Source organism: Penaeus chinensis, chromosome 7 (assembly GCF_019202785.1).
Source record: "Penaeus chinensis breed Huanghai No. 1 chromosome 7, ASM1920278v2, whole genome shotgun sequence".
In the NCBI taxonomy this organism is placed as follows: Eukaryota; Metazoa; Arthropoda; class Malacostraca; order Decapoda; family Penaeidae; genus Penaeus; species Penaeus chinensis.
This window is the reverse complement of record NC_061825.1, coordinates 45,558,577-45,576,076: the sequence shown is the minus strand read 5'-3', so window position 1 is coordinate 45,576,076 and position 17,500 is coordinate 45,558,577. Positions and strand designations below refer to the sequence as shown.

At 46.4% G+C, this 17,500-nt stretch overlaps 1 protein-coding gene across 44 annotated transcripts in view; it reads left to right on the top strand.

Annotated features, from left to right (window-relative positions):
* LOC125027623 (Down syndrome cell adhesion molecule-like protein Dscam2) overlaps positions 1–17,500 on the top strand; it is a 384,720-nt gene that overhangs the window by 214,142 nt on the left and 153,078 nt on the right. For 13 of the 44 annotated variants that reach the window (XM_047616774.1, XM_047616763.1, XM_047616766.1 and 10 more), the window contains exon 5: positions 12,605–12,769. The exons of 3 other annotated variants lie outside the window; for them this stretch is intronic. In XM_047616774.1, coding sequence (XP_047472730.1) covers positions 12,605–12,769 — 165 coding nt within the window. Of the gene's footprint in view, positions 1–1,182; positions 1,345–2,126; positions 2,289–2,717; positions 2,851–5,287; positions 5,417–5,752; positions 5,882–6,552; positions 6,681–7,332; positions 7,469–7,797; positions 7,935–8,538; positions 8,701–10,542; positions 10,676–12,604; positions 12,770–13,211; positions 13,374–16,622; positions 16,751–17,099; positions 17,235–17,500 lie in introns of those variants that run through there. 28 more of the 44 variants (XM_047616758.1, XM_047616746.1, XM_047616757.1 and 25 more) reach the window with 16 other exon arrangements.

The following is a 17,500-nucleotide window of genomic DNA, read 5'->3' as shown; positions in this document are numbered from 1 at the left end:
TCGAGCAATTATGAGATGAGGCTTATTTTTTTTTAATCATGAATTTTTTTGTCATCATCAATCATCTTCAATCATTAATCATCATCATCATCATCATCATCATCATCATCATCATCATCATCATCATCATCATCATCATCATCATCATCATCATCATCATCATCATCACCGTCATTTCTCCTCCACAGCATTTTCACGCCACTCTTCCACCCTTCCCCCCACACCCTAGTCTTGACTCCCGACCGCGCTGCCACCACCGAGATGATGTCACTCTTTGTGTCCATCCCCCTCTCCCATCCCCCTCCCTTCACCCTTCCTCACTTCGCGGCTCAAGACGGTGCTCATAGTATTGTTTTTTTCCTTATATGAGAAGAGAGTGTGGGGGGGGGGGGGGAGGAAAGGCAGTACATTTCCATTGCAAAAAGACACTCCTTCACTCTTCGGGATGTGGACAGGTGAGGAAAAAGAGAAAATGGATAGATGTGAATCTGACTCCCAAACATCTGGAGTTTCCTAAATTGTTCGTCGGTTAGAAAGAAACGCAAAGATTTTGAATTGAACAACATATTTCAGATCGGATATCTAGACACTGCTAGAAACTTAAGCAAATTCCATATTTCTTTGTTTTAGGATTAATGGCGTAGATAAAATTCCTTATGGTCTCCCTCTCATAATGAGAAGAATTTGAAGTTTACGTATTGATTGGCGGTATGGCGACTGGCATTTTCATCTCGGCAGCAGAGCACCAATTATCGGGCTGCGCGTCGGGCGCTCTCGTCCGTCCGTCACTCGCGGAATTATCCGATATATCGAGTCTGACGTGAGTGGACACGTGGCTGCCGGGCCGCGGCCGCGTGCTCACGGCGCCTGGGAAGGTCCGATGCCCTCGCGGTTTCACTTTTTTTAATTGGGTCCAATCTAGAAAGAAATATCTCTTTCGGCAGTTATTTCATATGGGTTTTATTGCGTGATTTTTTCTTACTTTTTTTTTGTTTCCTTGGTGTTGTATGTAACCGTACAACCGTACAACACTTGGCAAACTATCTCTCTTTACTTTCCATTAGTCTCGTCCCCCCCCCCCCCCCCATCATCAGCTTGCCTCGGACCACATAAAATCTCCCATGATGAATAAACACCCCCATATGTTTCTACTAACAATCTCATGGCGACTTCCTGACCCAGTGGTGGCCCAGCACTACGAGACGGAGGTGAACAACGAATTCGTCATCAGGGGTAACTCGGCCATTCTCAAGTGCCACATTCCCTCCTTCGTCGCCGACTTCGTCAGTGTGCAGGCGTGGGTGGATAATGACGGGACAGCGATCTATCCCTCCAAGTCTTATGGTAATGATAAGCGGGGTGGGCGTGGGGCGTAGAGAGGGAAACTGTGGGTGGTGGGCGGAAAGTGATTTTCTCTCTCTCGTATCTGGTCTTGATTGTTGTGTTTTACTAATGTTTTTATTCTCAGTTTTATTGCAGAACAACACTGTTCTTTCTGATACTGATACTGAAGCTTCCCTTTCAGGGATTAATCACAGTCTCTTTTACTGCATTCTTCCTCTCATCGAGTAATCTGTGATTGGTAATTAATACTCCCTTTGAATATTGTTTTATTTTCAGCAGGTTAATCATACCTGCTCCCACACAATAGAAATAACACACAGAGTGAATGTTCTCAATACTATCGATAGCCTGCCGCTCCCCATCCCCTCCCTGCTCCCCTCCTCCCTATCGCCCTTCCCCTTCTCTCCCTATCTCTCTCCCCCCTCCCTTTCCCACCCAACTCCACCAAGGAATACCTATTCCAGTTAAAAGTTTTATTTTTCATTAAACTTTTAACCCTGCATATTGTATGTTGATTTCTTTACTTTAATATTTATTTGTCTTATTTATTTATGATGTCCATGCTTGAGATTTTTTTGGAATATTGCTGGTTTTATTATAATTTTTTCTTTCTCTATTTATTCCTTCATTAAGTCATTATATTATCATCATTTTGTCTTAGCCTTTTCACAAGATTTCAGTTTCAGTACTTACAGTTTCTCCATCGTTACTCCTCCCCTCTTCCCTGTTTCCCATCCCCCGTTGCTCTTCTCCCCCGCCTCATTCGCTATTCTGTTCGCTAGTGGTGCCTCAGGCCTACGAGAGCGAGGTGAACAACGAATACGTCATCCGGGGTAACTCTGCCATTCTCAAGTGTAACATTCCCTCTTACGTGGCCGACTTCGTGAGTGTGCAGGCGTGGGTTGATAGCGAGAGCAATGTCTACTACCCGTCGAGCACTAATGGTAATGATAAGGGCGGAGATTGGGAGGAAATTAGGCGTGGGTGGGTGGGTGGGTGGGTTGGTAGGGGGAAAGGTTGGGCACGTGTTGGCGTGAGGTGTCTGGGTGAAGTCTAGACTGGTGTTTAGACTTCGTTTTGACTCTTGAGTTTGTTTTCTTGCAGGTGCGTCTGTGTCGCCCACTGCCTCTGAATTAGTTGAATTTCCCTTTCAGCTGTTATGACTGGAGAGAGAGTGTTCTGGTATGAAATTTCTTCTTTTATTCGAATTCCTCTGCACGTTCTTTGTCACCCAGCACTCCCAAACACACACGATCGAGAAATAGCGAACATATTAAATTAAAACATAAAGAAAGCAGCTTGTGCCACAAATCCTATCTGAAAACCCGAGCCTCCCGCCCCCAGTGGTGAGCCAGGACTTTGAGGTGGGCGTCGGGGACGAGTACGTGATCCGCGGCAACTCGGCCATCTTCAAGTGCAACATTCCTTCCTTCGTCGGGGACTTCGTCAGTGTCACTTCCTGGACCACAGACGCTGGCGACAACTTTTACCCCTCTGACAGTTATGGTAATTCTAGAGCGGGGAAAGCGTGTGGTTTAAAGGCCCGTCTAATGGGTTAATCACTCTTGCGAGGGGGAAAGTTTACCAATTATAACCCCTTCACGTTTTTCCTTTTTCTTTTTTCCAGGGTGGCTCTCGTGCTCGGTTCTAGAGCTTTGATATTATTGATATTGTTCATTATTATTATTATTGTTATTATTATTATTATTATTATTATTATTATTATTATTATTATTATTATTATTATTATTATTATTGTTATTATTATTATTATTATTATTATTATTATTATTATTATTATTATTATTCATTATCGCGTCTGGGTCTGTGGATGAACTCATAAGATTTTCACTTTCCAGGCAGAATTTGACTCTTTTTTTTCAGTTTTATCAATTATTAGGCATTTCCTTCTCTTTTTGCAAACGCCATTTTTAGAACATTCTTGGGTAAAAAGTGCGCTGAACTTAAAATTACAGATCACATGCGCCGTCACTTTCACACTATTTATACGTACTTCACCGCAAATACTTTCCCCGTGCGTCTTGATTTATATATAAAAGGAAACATTCCTTTGGTTAATACATATGAGCGCCCACTAAGCTTCATTTACCTCCCATAATTATTATGTGTTATGCAAATTACCTCCTCCTTCCCCCCGCTCCGTCTCCCCCCGCCCCCTTATATGCCCCCCCCCCCTCTTGCCTTCATTTGGCTAATTAGAAGGAGGAAAAGCGGCATCGTAGCCACAGAGTCTGGAAATCAGACTGCAATATTCATGTCGCTTCGTGAATTCGGACAACGCCTTTAAGTCGGTGTCGTGCGAAAGAAAATTTAAAATTGAAGCGCGTTAGGATCGGCTCGTGAATTCGTTCATTAAATCATAAAAAAGATGACTGCGTTTGTCGTTCTTCCGGCAGGTGTGGCGGTCTAGGTTATAGTCGTGAGAGACCGCGGTGTGGACAGGTGTGTAACTGGATGTGCGTATGTGTGTGTGTGTGGCGTATTTAGCGGTGTTTTTATTGCTGTGGCCGTTGTTAACACGGTGTATACAAGTGCAGAACTGTTGTTATTTCTTTAATCAGATTTGTAATCGCAACTTTCGTTCGACTTCTCGTAAGTTTTTTTTTTTTTTTTTTTTAGAAGCCGAAGACACCTCGCTCCTTCACGTCTCGTTCCTCCTCGTTCCGTTCCATGCCTTCAGGTTATCCCGCTCTCTCTCCCAGTCCATTTTCCTCAAGCCAACTAGTCCTCTACCCCCTTTTCCCTTTCTTTCCTCTCTCGACTTCCTGTTTTTTCCCAATCAGCGCCATTAATCTCTCGCTCTTTCGGCACTGCCCCTCCCTCGCCCATTTTTTAGTGGTCAAGCAGTTCTACAAGACGTCGGTGGGTGAGGAGTACGTAATCCGCGGGAACTCGGCGATCCTCAAGTGCAACATCCCGTCCTTCGTGGCCGACTTTGTCAAGGTCACGGGCTGGACCACGGATGCCGGAGAGACTTTCACCCCGAGTGACGATTATGGTAATGCTTGGGCGTGCGCGTGACAGCGTTGTGCGCCACGTGCGCCGGTGAATGCTAATGTGGGCTGTGAAGGCAGGGGGGAAGTGGGGAGGGGAAGGAAGGGTAGCGGAAGGGAAGGGGAGGAAAGCGGTAGGGAGGGGGAGGGACAAGCTGCTGAGGGAACCATTACTTCTCTTTACCTTTCTTGGCAGAGAAATTTATCGCTGAAACTTTTCCTTCGTCAACGTAAAGCTAATCTTTTGCGTTTGCATTTTCAGACATTTCCCCCCCTTGTTATTTACGGTTGCATTAGAGGGGTCTGAACTTGTAGTAAACAGAAAATAGAATTAAAACGAAAGAGCGTCCTCTTGAAACTTCCGAAGCGAGTCCGAGAAAGGGAGGGGAGGAGGGGAAGGGGAGAGGGGAGAGCAGTGGCTCCTTAAGTGCTCCGGGTTTGTGTTTCTTTTCCCGACGCCGGATTTCCTTCCTTTCAGTGACATCGCAGCTCGCCTCGTCTCTGATGCTTGTCGCTGCTCGACTGATGATTTTCTCTCTTCCTTTTCAGGCTTTTGACACAAAATTGACATTTGGTTTTCTTTTTTTTCAGGTTACCTGTAATGATTCTTTTATATATATATATATATATATATTTTGTTTTGCCTGGCTTATGATATGCTAGTTTTCGAACGGATTCAGTCGTACAAAATACTCCGGATATTTTTTTCAAAAGTTCAGTTCGTCTGTACGATTTCCCAAAATGACCCTGACCCAAACCCCATTCGCATCCATTAGTCCCACCTCCCGCGCCCTTTGCACCACCCCAGTGCCATGACGCCACAAGGGATTCCCCAAGTGATCGAGTGCCAGTTCACGTTCGGGCATGAATGACGGCTAACGACTCCATTCCTCCAGTTGTGCATCAGGAGTACGAGACTCACGTGGTCCCCGAGAGCGTCATTCGGGGTAACTCGGCCATCCTCAAGTGTAACATTCCCTCCTTCGTCGCCGACTTCGTGAAGGTGCAGTCGTGGGTCACAGACAAGGGCGAGACGTATTATCCATCGGAAAATTATGGTAATGGATGGGATTAAGCAAGAAAAGGAGGGACTAATTTCGTTCGGTGTTTCAGCTTCTTTTTTTTCAGGATATTTTGATTCTTTGACCTTTTTTTTTTCTTTTGCATTTCAGGTGATAAGTGATATTGAATTTTATCTAATAATACGTTATGCATTTTTTTTTTTCTTTCTAAATGACATTAACCGCTACTTCACTCGACATACCTCATAGGACCTCCTTTCCCATCCCCCTCCCTTCCCTGACACTCTTAATTGAAACTGGTCCCTTTTGCCGCCGACTAAACCCTGCTCCTTCTGCCAGTGGTCCACCAGGATTACCAAACCGACGTGGTTCCCGAGTACGTGATCCGGGGCAACTCGGCCATCCTCAAGTGTAACATTCCCTCCTTCGTCGCCGACTTCGTGAGTGTCCAAGCGTGGCTCACAGACAAGGGCGAGACGTATTATCCATCGGAGAATTATGGTAAAGCGTGTTCTGATCACCTTTCGCCAGAGCCCTAATTGTAATTAACCTCGAGGCTGTCCATTATCCTGTGATATCTCATTTTCAGGATATTAACGGTTATTGTTCACGTTTATTGCAGGGCGTTTTATCATTTTGCGGAGTCTTGATCTAGGGTATAATCGTTTCATCTCTTCTCTTTTAGAGGAAGCGATATTGCTGGTGTCATTAGATTTTTCCCCGACTTTCTTCCAATCCCGCAGGATAAATTAGTGGAATGAATCTGTGCGCGCTCTTACCCCCCCCCCCCCTCTCTCTCTCTCTCTCAGTCTCTCTGTCTCTGTCTGTCTGTCTGTCTGTCTGTCTGTCTGTCTGTCTGTCTGTCTGTCTGTCTGTCTCTCTCTCTCTCTCTCTCTCTCTCTCTCTCTCTCTCTCTCTCTCTCTCTCTCTCTCTCTCTCTCTCTCTCTCTCTCTCTCTCTCTCTCTCTTTCTCTCTCTCTCTCCCTCTCTCCCTTTCTCTCTTAAACCTATGGCTTTCTTAATTAAGCTCGTTACGATCAACCTTCCCCCTTATTCCTCATTGTTCAACATCCCTTCCCTTAGTCCACGCAAGGCCGCCCTCTTTCCCCTTGAAGTAACCGTCGGGCTTCCTTAACAGTTGTGCCCCAGGCGTATCTGATCGACGTGAGCATGGAAAACGTGATCCGAGGGAACTCTGCCATTCTCAAGTGTAACATTCCCTCGTTCGTGGCCGACTTCGTCAGCGTCCAGGCCTGGGTCACGGACAAGGGCGATAACTACTATCCTTCTGACAGATATGGTAACGTCTTTTTAAGACCTCTTCGTCAAGGGGGAAATAGAGGGAGAGGGAATGCATAGCGGGTTATGAAATGTGGTTGATAATTTTTCTTTTTTTTCTTCCTCTCTTTCCACAGGAAGGTAGATATTTTTAAGGGAAGTTTATTTGCTAACTTTCGCTTCATCTCCACAGGAACTTTTTATTGGCATTGGTTATTCACTATGCGAAATTGTGACATGGTTGGTTTGTTCAGGTGGATTTGGGGCACGTTGTTCAGAGTATAAGGGAAAATGTTCTCTTTTCCTTGATATTGTTTTAGTCCTGACCTGTCGTTTGCGTTGTTTCTTAGTTAATTCGAACTTTTAAGCCGATCAAACGGCTGTGGTTTGTCCCGTTTCCTTTGACATGGAAAGTACTTGCGTTAGCCTCCGGAAAAGGGAAAATGTATCGTGACCTCCCGGGTGTTGAGTGCTTGACCCCGCGTCTTCCATCCTCCCTCTTCGCCCTTCAGATCACCCCCCCCCCCCCCACGTTTCATCCTCGTTTCTCACCCTTCATCTCACCTTCAGATCACGCTCACACTATAAATAAAACCAATCGGAACCTACAATATTTCACCGCTCCCTCCCCCTCCCTTCCTCCTTCAGTTGTACAGCAGGATTACTTGACGGACGTAAGCCTCGAGTATGTGATTCGCGGTAACTCGGCCATCCTCAAGTGTAACATTCCCTCCTTCGTCGCCGACTTCGTGAGTGTGCAGGCCTGGCTCACGGACAAGGGCGAGACCTTTTACCCGTCTGATGACTATGGTAAATGCTGAACTGAGAAATATGGTTGATGTCACTTTTTTTCTTACAGGTTATTCTGACTAACTTTCCCTTGTTACAGGGTTCTTAGCGTTCACCTTTTCACCCATTTCAGCAAATAATACATTTTCTTGTACTCTTTCACACGAGGTTAATTTCGCTTTCAGCCTCTGCGACGTGTATGCTTCCCGACATTTAATGAAACACCTTCCTTTTCCCTCTTTTTTTTTCTCAATACGCCATTTTGTAACAAAACCCGGCTATCGTTTTCCCTGCTTAACCGGCGTTGAATTCCCATTTTCTACAGTGGTTCACCAGGATTACCAGACGGACGTTTATCACGAATACGTCATTAAGGGTAACTCCGCAATCTTCAAGTGTAATGTGCCGTCTTTCGTGGCCGATTTCGTCAGCGTCCAGTCGTGGGTGACGGATCAGGGCGACACCTACTTTCGAGGAAATGATTTTGGTAATAATGGAAAACGAGTGACAAGGGACCGGGCGGGGCTTGTGGCTGTGCGGTTGGGATTGATGTGCCGGTTTGGTTTTCAGGTTTATATTTATATTATGGTTATTTTTTTCAGTCCTAACGCAGTTTCTTTCAGGTTGGGTGATATCGAGACTAATAGATTTTCTCTTTTTCTTTTAGGGAACATGTATATATTTTTTCAAGATTTTTTTTTTCTTGGATATTATTACCATTGAATAGATTCTGGTTGCTTTTCATCGAGGTTTGTCCGATTTGCTGCTTCTCTCTCTCTCTCTCTCTCTCTCTCTCTCTCTCTCTCTCTCTCTCTCTCTCTCTCTCTCTCTCTCTCTCTCTCTCTCTCTCTCTCTCCCCTCTCCTCTCCCTCTCCCTCTCCTCCCTCTCCCTCTCCCTCTCCCTCTCCCTCTCCCTCTCCCTCTCCCTCCTCCCTCCCTCCCTCCCTCCCTCCCTCCCTCCCTCCCTCCCTCCCTCCCTCCCACCCACCATCCCTTCCTCCCTTCCTCCTCCATCCTCGCCTTTTCCCTCCCCACCACCCCTTCCCTCCTGTCATTCAAACTAACCCCCTCCTCCCTTCAACCTCCGCCAGTGGTCCCCCAACTGTATTCGGCCGAAGTGCTGACGGAATACGTGATCCGCGGTAACTCAGCGATCCTTAAGTGCAACATTCCCTCCTTCGTCGCCGACTTCGTGAGCGTGCAGGCCTGGGTTGCCGACGACGGCAGCGTCATTTATCCTTCCGATAATTACGGTAAATGAGGGATTAATATGACGCCCCCCCTCCGCGTCAGCTCCCCCCCCTTCCCCCACAAGTTGTTTTCATTTCCCTCCGACTCTTCCAAGGCTCGCCCGATGGAGGATTTTTAAATTTATTTTTATTATTGTTATTATGGTTTTAGTTTTTTTTTTCCAGGCTGCTAATAGACTCTCCTTTCTCCTTTCAGAAATTATTCATTGCTGTTTCCGAGCTGTTATATTTATTTTCCAGGAAAATTGTTATTAATCGCATATCACTTCTTTTTCCAATTAATGTCGCGTGTGTGGGATTAGGGCGTGACGAGGGATTATCTAATCAAAAGTTCTTTGTTTCCGTCGTCTGCTCTCCTTCCCTTCGCCAATTTCCCTCTTCTCTTTTCCCTTCCTTGATTCTCCTTTATCCATTTCGAAATTCTCCTTCCTACTCCCTCCTTCGTTTTATCTCTTCGATCTTCATCCTCTTTCTCCTCCTCTTCTCTCTCTCTCCGCCTACGTTTCCCTTTGCCATCCCCGTCCCCTTCCACTTTCCTTTTCCTTTCTCGTTCTTTCCTCTCTTTCTTCCTTCTCTTGCCTCTCCCACCCTTCCTTCTCTTGCCCCTTACCCTCTTTTTTATCTTGCCTCTCCCCTCTTCCTTCTCTTGCCTCTCCCTCTCTTCCTCTTCCGTCTATTGCCTCTCCCCCTTTTCCATCCCTTGCCTCTTCCCCTCTTCCCTCTATTGCCTCTCCCTCTCTTCCTTCTATTGCCTCTCCCCCTCTTCCTTCTATTGCCTCTCCCCCTCTTCCTTCTATTGCCTCTCCCCCTCTTCCTTCTATTGCCTCTCCCCCTCTTCCTTCTATTGCCTCTCCCCCTCTTCCTTCTATTGCCTCTTCCCCTCTTCCTTCTATTGCCTCTCCCCCTCTTCCTTCTATTGCCTCTCCCCCTCTTCCTTCTATTGCCTCTCCCCCTCTTCCTTCTATTGCCTCTCCCCCTCTTCCTTCTATTGCCTCTCCCCCTCTTCCTTCTATTGCCTCTCCCCCTCTTCCTTCTATTGCCTCTCCCCCTCTTCCTTCTATTGCCTCTTCCCCTCTTCCTTCTATTGCCTCTCCCCCTCTTCCTTCTATTGCCTCTCCCCCTCTTCCTTCTATTGCCTCTCCCCTCTTCCTTCTATTGCCTCTCCCCCTCTTCCTTCTATTGCCTCTCCCCCTCTTCCTTCTATTGCCTCTCCCCCTCTTCCTTCTATTGCCTCTCCCCCTCTTCCTTCTATTGCCTCTCCCCCTCTTCCTTCTATTGCCTCTCCCCCTCTTCCTTCTATTGCCTCTCCCCCTCTTCCTTCTATTGCCTCTCCCCCTCTTCCTTCTATTGCCTCTCCCCCTCTTCCTTCTATTGCCTCTCCCCCTCTTCCTTCTATTGCCTCTCCCCCTCTTCCTTCTATTGCCTCTCCCCCTCTTCCTTCTATTGCCTCTCCCCCTCTTCCTTCTATTGCCTCTCCCCCTCTTCCTTCTATTGCCTCTCCCCCTCTTCCTTCTATTGCCTCTCCCCCTCTTCCTTCTATTGCCTCTCCCCCTCTTCCTTCTATTGCCTCTTCCCTCTTCCTTCTATTGCCTCTTCCCCTCTTCCTTCTATTGCCTCTCCCCCTCTTCCTTCTATTGCCTCTCCCCCTCTTCCTTCTATTGCCTCTCCCCCTCTTCCTTCTATTGCCTCTCCCCCTCTTCCTTCTATTGCCTCTCCCCCTCTTCCTTCTATTGCCTCTCCCCCTCTTCCTTCTATTGCCTCTCCCCCTCTTCCTTCTATTGCCTCTCCCCTCGTCCTTCCTCCTATGGCCTGACAGTGGTGCCCCAGACGTACCAGACGGAGGCCGACAACGAGTACGTGATTCGCGGCAACTCGGCCATCATGAAGTGCGAGATCCCTTCGTACGTGGCCGACTTCGTGAGCGTGCAGTCGTGGGTGGACTCGGAGGCGAAGGTTTACTACCCCAGCAGCGACTACGGTAACTGCCCGAGTCCTCCCCCCCTCCTCCCCCCCCTCTCCTCATTCCTCTTGACCCCTCCCAGCCACTCTCCGTGTTACGACTCTCCCTCTTCTTCCTCCTTCCCCCTTCCCTTCGTGATTTCTTCCCCCTGTGGCTCCCCTCTCTTCCGCCTTTATTGGATTCGACGTTTCCAATTTTATTTCTCTTTCTGTTCGCTTTTCTCTCGTTCTCTGTCGCCTCTGCTTGGCTCTCGGGTTGAAAAGCTTCGACTTTGCTTTTCAGGATGACGAGTAATGTTGTTTTTCAGATTTCAGGTGTTTTGGGTAATCGCCTTTATTTATATTATTATTATTATTTTTGTTTATCATTAATGTTGTTGTTGTTATAATTTTTGTTATTATTGTTATTATTATTATTATTATTATTATAATTATTATTATAATAATAATATTATTATTATTATTATTATTATTGTTATCATCATAATTATTATTATTATTATTATTATTATTATTATTATTATTATCATTATTATTATTATTATTGTTATTATTATTATTATTTTGATTATTATCGGGTGGGCATGGAATGGGATACCACCATCGACAATCAACAAGAGTAGAAAAAACACAAATCTCTCATTCTGAGAATCACTTAAATTTCCGACCCTTAACCCCCTCCCCCTCCTCGCACTGCCAGTCGTCCGCCAGTCGTACCAGCTGGAAGCGCACAACGAGAACGTAATTCGGGGCAATTCCGCCATCATCAAGTGTGTTATTCCTTCCTTCGTCGCGGACTTCGTCAGGGTCCAGGCGTGGGTGGACTCCGAGGGGCAGGTGTACTACCCCAACGCCAACTATGGTAATTGAGTGATAGGCCTGTTGATTGATCGGCCTTGGGGTCGGTTGTGCAAAGGGGTCGGGGGTCGGTGGCAGGGGGCCCCGTGGCCTTCATGGAAATTTGATTTATTTTGTGGGTTGATTCATTCATTTGAATCGTTTGTTTGTTTGAATTTTAATGAGAGGTGTTCCGTTGCGTTTCAGGTTAAAGTCTGACATGATAACGTTCCTTCTCTCCTCTCTCTGCAGATGAATTCGTTTACGTTTTATTTTATACCTACTCAGTTGAATAGTTTGGTTGGTAAGATTATTTGTCCTTGAATCTCGGGAGACATTTGTCCATTGTTCGCGTCCTTGATCACGAGCTAGTCTGTTCATCCTTTGCGTCCTTTTATTGCGTGTCCACCACTGTCAGTCCGTGTCCTGCATGCATCCCGTGTCCTTTTCGCCCCAGGTCGCTATCCATCTCTCGCCCATTTGATTTTTTTCTTCTCTCGCGTCATCATCCGCTTTATCTCCCTTCCCATCCGGCAGAAGGAGGCTGGAGGGACCGTTTTACATCTCGTCATCTCGCCCTTATTACTCGCTATCATCACCGCCGCGACGCATGCATCATCACTGCCGTCTGCTCTCATCACCATCAACCCCTTTCCCCTTTATCTCTTAACGGCCTCATCTGTGCACCTCCGCGGAAGGTCTCATCACCATTAGTCCGCATTACCGGGAATATTTTCACACATTTTTCGCGGTTCGTTAGAGGTTTCTCACGTGCTTCACCACCCGGATCTCCCTCGTCACCACCACGGCCTTCCTCCTCTCGTGTCCTTCCTTCCATCGCAAACGCAGGCATCACATTCACTCGCTCATCACTCTCGCCTAACCTAACCATATTTCTTCGTCACCACTCTTGATCCTTCTTTCAACCCTCTTTTCCTCCACATACCGCGCAACCATTTTCCACGCCTCTTCCACCACCTCTTCCACCACGACTTCCACCAGTCTTCCCACCACCAATCTTTCCACCACCACTTCCCCTTCCTCCTCCACCACCACTTCCCCTTCCTCCTCCACCACCACCAAGCATCTTACTCCTTCGCCGCTCCTCCAGTGGTGCCTCAGACGTACCAGATCGAGGCCGACAACGAGCATGTCATACAGGGCAACTCGGCCATCATCAAGTGCGAGATCCCTTCCTTCGTCGCCGACTTCGTGAGCGTGCAGGCGTGGGTCGACTCGGAAGGGACGACCTACTATCCCGGCCGCGAAAACTATGGTAAAGGATAGTTGCGGGGTCGGTAGAAGGGAGAGGTGAGGAGGAGGAGGAGAAGGAAGAAAAAGAGGAGGGATGGAAAGAGATAAGGAAGGGAAGAGGGAGCGTGGTTGTTGGAGATGGATGTAGCTTCATGACTTATTTTATCTACTCATTTCCATTTTCCTCTTCTCTTCTAGGCAAGATGTTTGACCTTTTATCATTTTTTAATATTTTATTACAAGTCACAGGTCGTATCGGTCGCTGATATTAAAAGAAGAAATCTATCATTAACTTATAATTCAATATCTTTAACGGGATCATAACATCAACCTCTCCTCCTTTTCCCTTCTGTCTTCTCCTCTTTCCTTCCCTTCTCTCCCCCTTGCCCCACTCGCTCTTTCCGCCTTTCCCTTTCCTCATTCGCCTTTCCTGTTCACCAAGACTAACGAGGTTTCCGCCCCAGTAATCTCCCAGGACTACCTGCTGGAGGCGGAGTCGGAGAACGTGATTCGCGGGAACTCGGCCGTGCTTAAGTGTAAAATCCCTTCCTTCGTCGCGGACTTCGTCAGTGTGCAGTCCTGGGTGGACTCGGAGGGGAAGCATTACTACCCCAACAACAATTATGGTAATTTTGTGAAGCCATTGGCGCTAGAAGGTGCCTGGAGTGGGAGGGTGGCTCGGGGCGCGACAGGGATTGGCTTAGGCTTGGACTGATCGGTCTTTCTCTTTTACAGGCTGGAGTTATGACTTGTCACTTGTGTCCCCTTTCTCTCTATTTGTATAGGATACGCTTCTTGTCTGTGTGATCTTTTGGATTTTTTTTTTTCTTCTTAACATGAAGATATTCCTTCCTTTATTTTTTTCACTAGGCTCGTACACACTCGCACACACTATTCAGAACCTAAATAAATCATCTCACCACCAGTCAAGCATCAACCACTTCGCATAGCACTCGCTCTCACGTCACCCCCTCCCCTTCCCCCTCCCCCTTTACGTCGCCCCTTCCCCCCCTCCCCCATCATTCACCACTACTCCACATCACTAACGTCCTTGTTCTGCGCTGCGTCAGTGGTGGCGCAGGACTACCAGACGGAGGCGGAGAACGAGTACGTGATTCGGGGCAATTCAGTGGTGATGAAGTGCAAGATCCCTTCGTTTGTGGCGGATTTTGTCTCCGTTCAGTCTTGGCAGGATTCGGAAGGGCGCAGGTTCTATCCGGCCGACGATTACGGTAATGGACGGCGCCGCGGAAACTGTTTTTATACTTTTTTTTATTATTATTCCGCCCATCTCTTTCTATATATATATATATATATATATATATATATATATATATATATATATATATATATATGTATAAATATATATATATATATATTTTTTTTTTTTTTTTTTTTTGGGGGGGGGGGTTGTTTTGTGTGGTTGTCGTGGGAGGGTGGGGTTTGATTTTTAAAATTTTGGGCTGGGTGGTTGTCGTTGCGGGTTCGGATTTTCTTTCTTTTTTTCCCCTTCTCACTCTTCCCTATCAGTAATCTCCGTTGATTTTTAAGATTTTTACATCTTGCTATTATTCTTTATGCACTGTCTCGTGTTTCAGGCCCTGTCGCGTGAATAATATTTTATTCTGTTTTTGTTGCAGATTTTGGGAACTTAATTGACTGTATTTTTTGTTTTCAGATTCGAACACCCATTAATTAGGCATTTTCCATTACCTCAGCGTCATTGCTAAATTTATGAGCTTCATCTTTGCTCAGAGAAAATATTACCAGTTCTTCCTGTCTTATTATTTTTCTAACTCTTTCTCTCTTTATCTGTTTTTCAATCTCCATTTTACGTCTTCCCTAACTCCCTCCTTCCCTCCCTCCCTCGGTCACAAATTTTCTTCTTCATTCGGCCAATGCTCTCCCTCTTCTTCGTGTCACTGTTCATAATTTCCTCGATTGAGCAAGTTTCCTCTGAATATCCTGGCGTCTTAACGTAGTTTCCCAGCCCTCCCCCTCCCCCCTTTCCTCCGTGCCCCACCCGTACCACCGCCTTTATTAGTTGCTTTTATTCTCATTTGTTTAAGAGTAGGGTTTTTTCTTTAATGATTTGCATTTTCGTGATTTCTTTTCTTCTTCTTTTTTCTTATGCCTCGAAAATAACTTGGAAAAACAGCCTTTCGCAACTTTCGAAACAACTTTGCCATTAGAGTTTCTCTTGCTCTTCTGCTCGCTCCTTTTTTTTAATTTGAAAGTATGATATTTTTCATCGTTAGCGGCCCTGTCTATTAATTAACGTTTTTTGCCTTCTCTCTTTGTTCCGCCATTTAGCATTTTTAGCACTTCCTTTATTCAGCTGTTTTCTTTGTTTATTTCGCATCATCATTATCATTACTTATTATCTCTCTCTTGCGCTTCCTTCTTTCCGTTTCCACCTTTTTATATCCGATCACCCACATTGTAGCTTTGCCTTTTTATTTCCACTATTTCTTTCCCTTATCATCATCTCTTCACTCCTTCCAGCATTTTTCTCGTCTCCTCTACTCTCCTCCTATTTTTCTTCTTCCCTTCTCTTCGTTTGTCAGCTTCTCTTCCCTCCTTTCCCACTGTTTGTTTTCTCTATCTTCCCTTCGTTTCCCTTACTGTTTTTTTTTTTTTTTTTTTAAATCCTCTCTTCTTCACATTTCTTCCTCCTTTCGTCCTCAACATTTGCTCTGACCTACTGTACGTCCGTCCGCCTTGTCCGTAGTGGTGGCACAAGACTACGAAACGGACGCGGACAAGGAGTACGTGATTCTGGGTAACAACGCCATCATGAAGTGCGAGATCCCGTCGTTCGTGGCGGACTTCGTGAGCGTCCAGTCGTGGCAGGACTCGGACGGCAATATGTATTACCCGCACAATAGCGATTATGGTAACTTTCGTCTCTCTCTCTCTCTCTCTCTCTCTCTCTCTCTCTCTCTCTCTCTCTCTCTCTCTCTCTCTCTCTCTCTCTCTCTCTCTCTCTCTCTCTCTTCCTTAAAGGGTAAAGTGATCCAAGCTCTCTCCCTTTTCAGAAGGACTCGCGAGGCGGATTGATATTAATGATAACTTCTTTTTTTCTTTTCTCTATGAATATCCTTGTCCGTGATTATCCCTGGCTTTCCGAGCACACTCTTTCACGAACCCACCGCTTTTTCTCACATTTACGATCGCTCATCATCGCATCATCATTCGACACCATCACTCTCGGTCGTTACACCCTTTCACGCTGAGCAGTCATCAGAATTATCATAATCATCTTGTAACACGCCTCAAGACGTCAGTTCGTGACACGCCAATCGCAGGCTTCACGGGCCGAAGCATTAAGCAATGTTGTCAGGTGACACGTTCATAGTATATGAATCAAAAGAAGTATTGCAAAAAGTAATGATGGAAAATAAACTTCCTCCGGTATGAAGTGGTTGCACAGGAGTACACAAGTCGGGTTCACGACGAGGACGTCCTCAAAGGCAACTCTGCCATCCTCAAGTGCGTCATCCCCTCCTTCGTCGCCGACTTCGTCAGCGTGCAGTCGTGGGTGGACGGAGAGGGAAAGGTCTACTATCCCTCGGGCGCTTATGGTAATGGGAGCCACGTCATGCCCCTCCCTTTTTTATATTTTTTTCTTGCTTGCTCTGCCTCGTCCCAGGGTGTGCTATGGCATTACCCTTTGCTTTCTTCGTTCAGATATTAAAGTCTCTGTTAGTTCCAGGTATCTCGTCAGTCGGCTTGAAGCGATGATGATTACATTTTTCATAGAATTTGCAAATCTGGTGTGCTTTATTCATGTCTGCATTCACATTTCTCCATTATCACAATGAATGATCTTGCGTCTCAGTGGTGTCTCAGGGCTACGTGACCCAAGTGGTGGACGAGAGCGTCCTGACGGGGAACTCGGCTATCCTTAAGTGCATTATCCCGTCCTTCGTGGCCGACTTCGTGAATGTGCAGGCCTGGGTCGACTCAGAGGGCAAGGCCTACTATCCCTCCTCGAACTACGGTAAATCACCATGTCCGTAGGCCTAGGCTGCAGGGAAGGAGGGGCGAGACGGGGGAGGGGAAGGGAGTGAGGAGACGAGGAAGCATACGACCTGGCCTGGCATTCAACAAACTCGCTATTGTTTTGCAGGATCATTAATTACGTCGTCTACCTCTTTGTCTGCGCGACACAGGCCTCTCATCACACTGTCTGTTCTTCTAAATCCCTTTCTATCTCTTCACACTGGCGAAAAAGAAACAAAAGAATGTCAGCCTCGCCCCGCTCTCATTGCTTTGTCGATACCTCTGTTTTGACGCGTCCTGCGCCGGCTTCTTTCCTGCAGTGGTCGCGCAAGACTACCTGACGCAGGTGCTGGACGAGGCTGTGCTGCGCGGCAACTCGGCCATTCTTAAGTGCGTGATTCCCTCCTTCGTGGCCGACTTCGTGAGCGTGCAGGCCTGGGTGGACCTCGAGGGAAAGGCCTACACGGCGTCGGATCGTTATGGTACGCGGGGAGCAGAGCAGGACTGGCCGGCTGGGGGAAATACTCCTCTGTTTCATTTTACTTTACGTGTTTATTATTTTGATAAATTTAATTATATGTTTATTTACATGTTAGATGCTTGGTCCAGCTGTTTGCATGGTTTTATATTCTTATTCGCTTTCCAGACAGAACCGCCTCTTGGGAGCAAAGAGGAAACCAAACTTTTTTTTTTAAAGATATGCAACGTCCCGTGTTCCCAGGGCTTTGCTTGGGTTTAACAAAAGCAG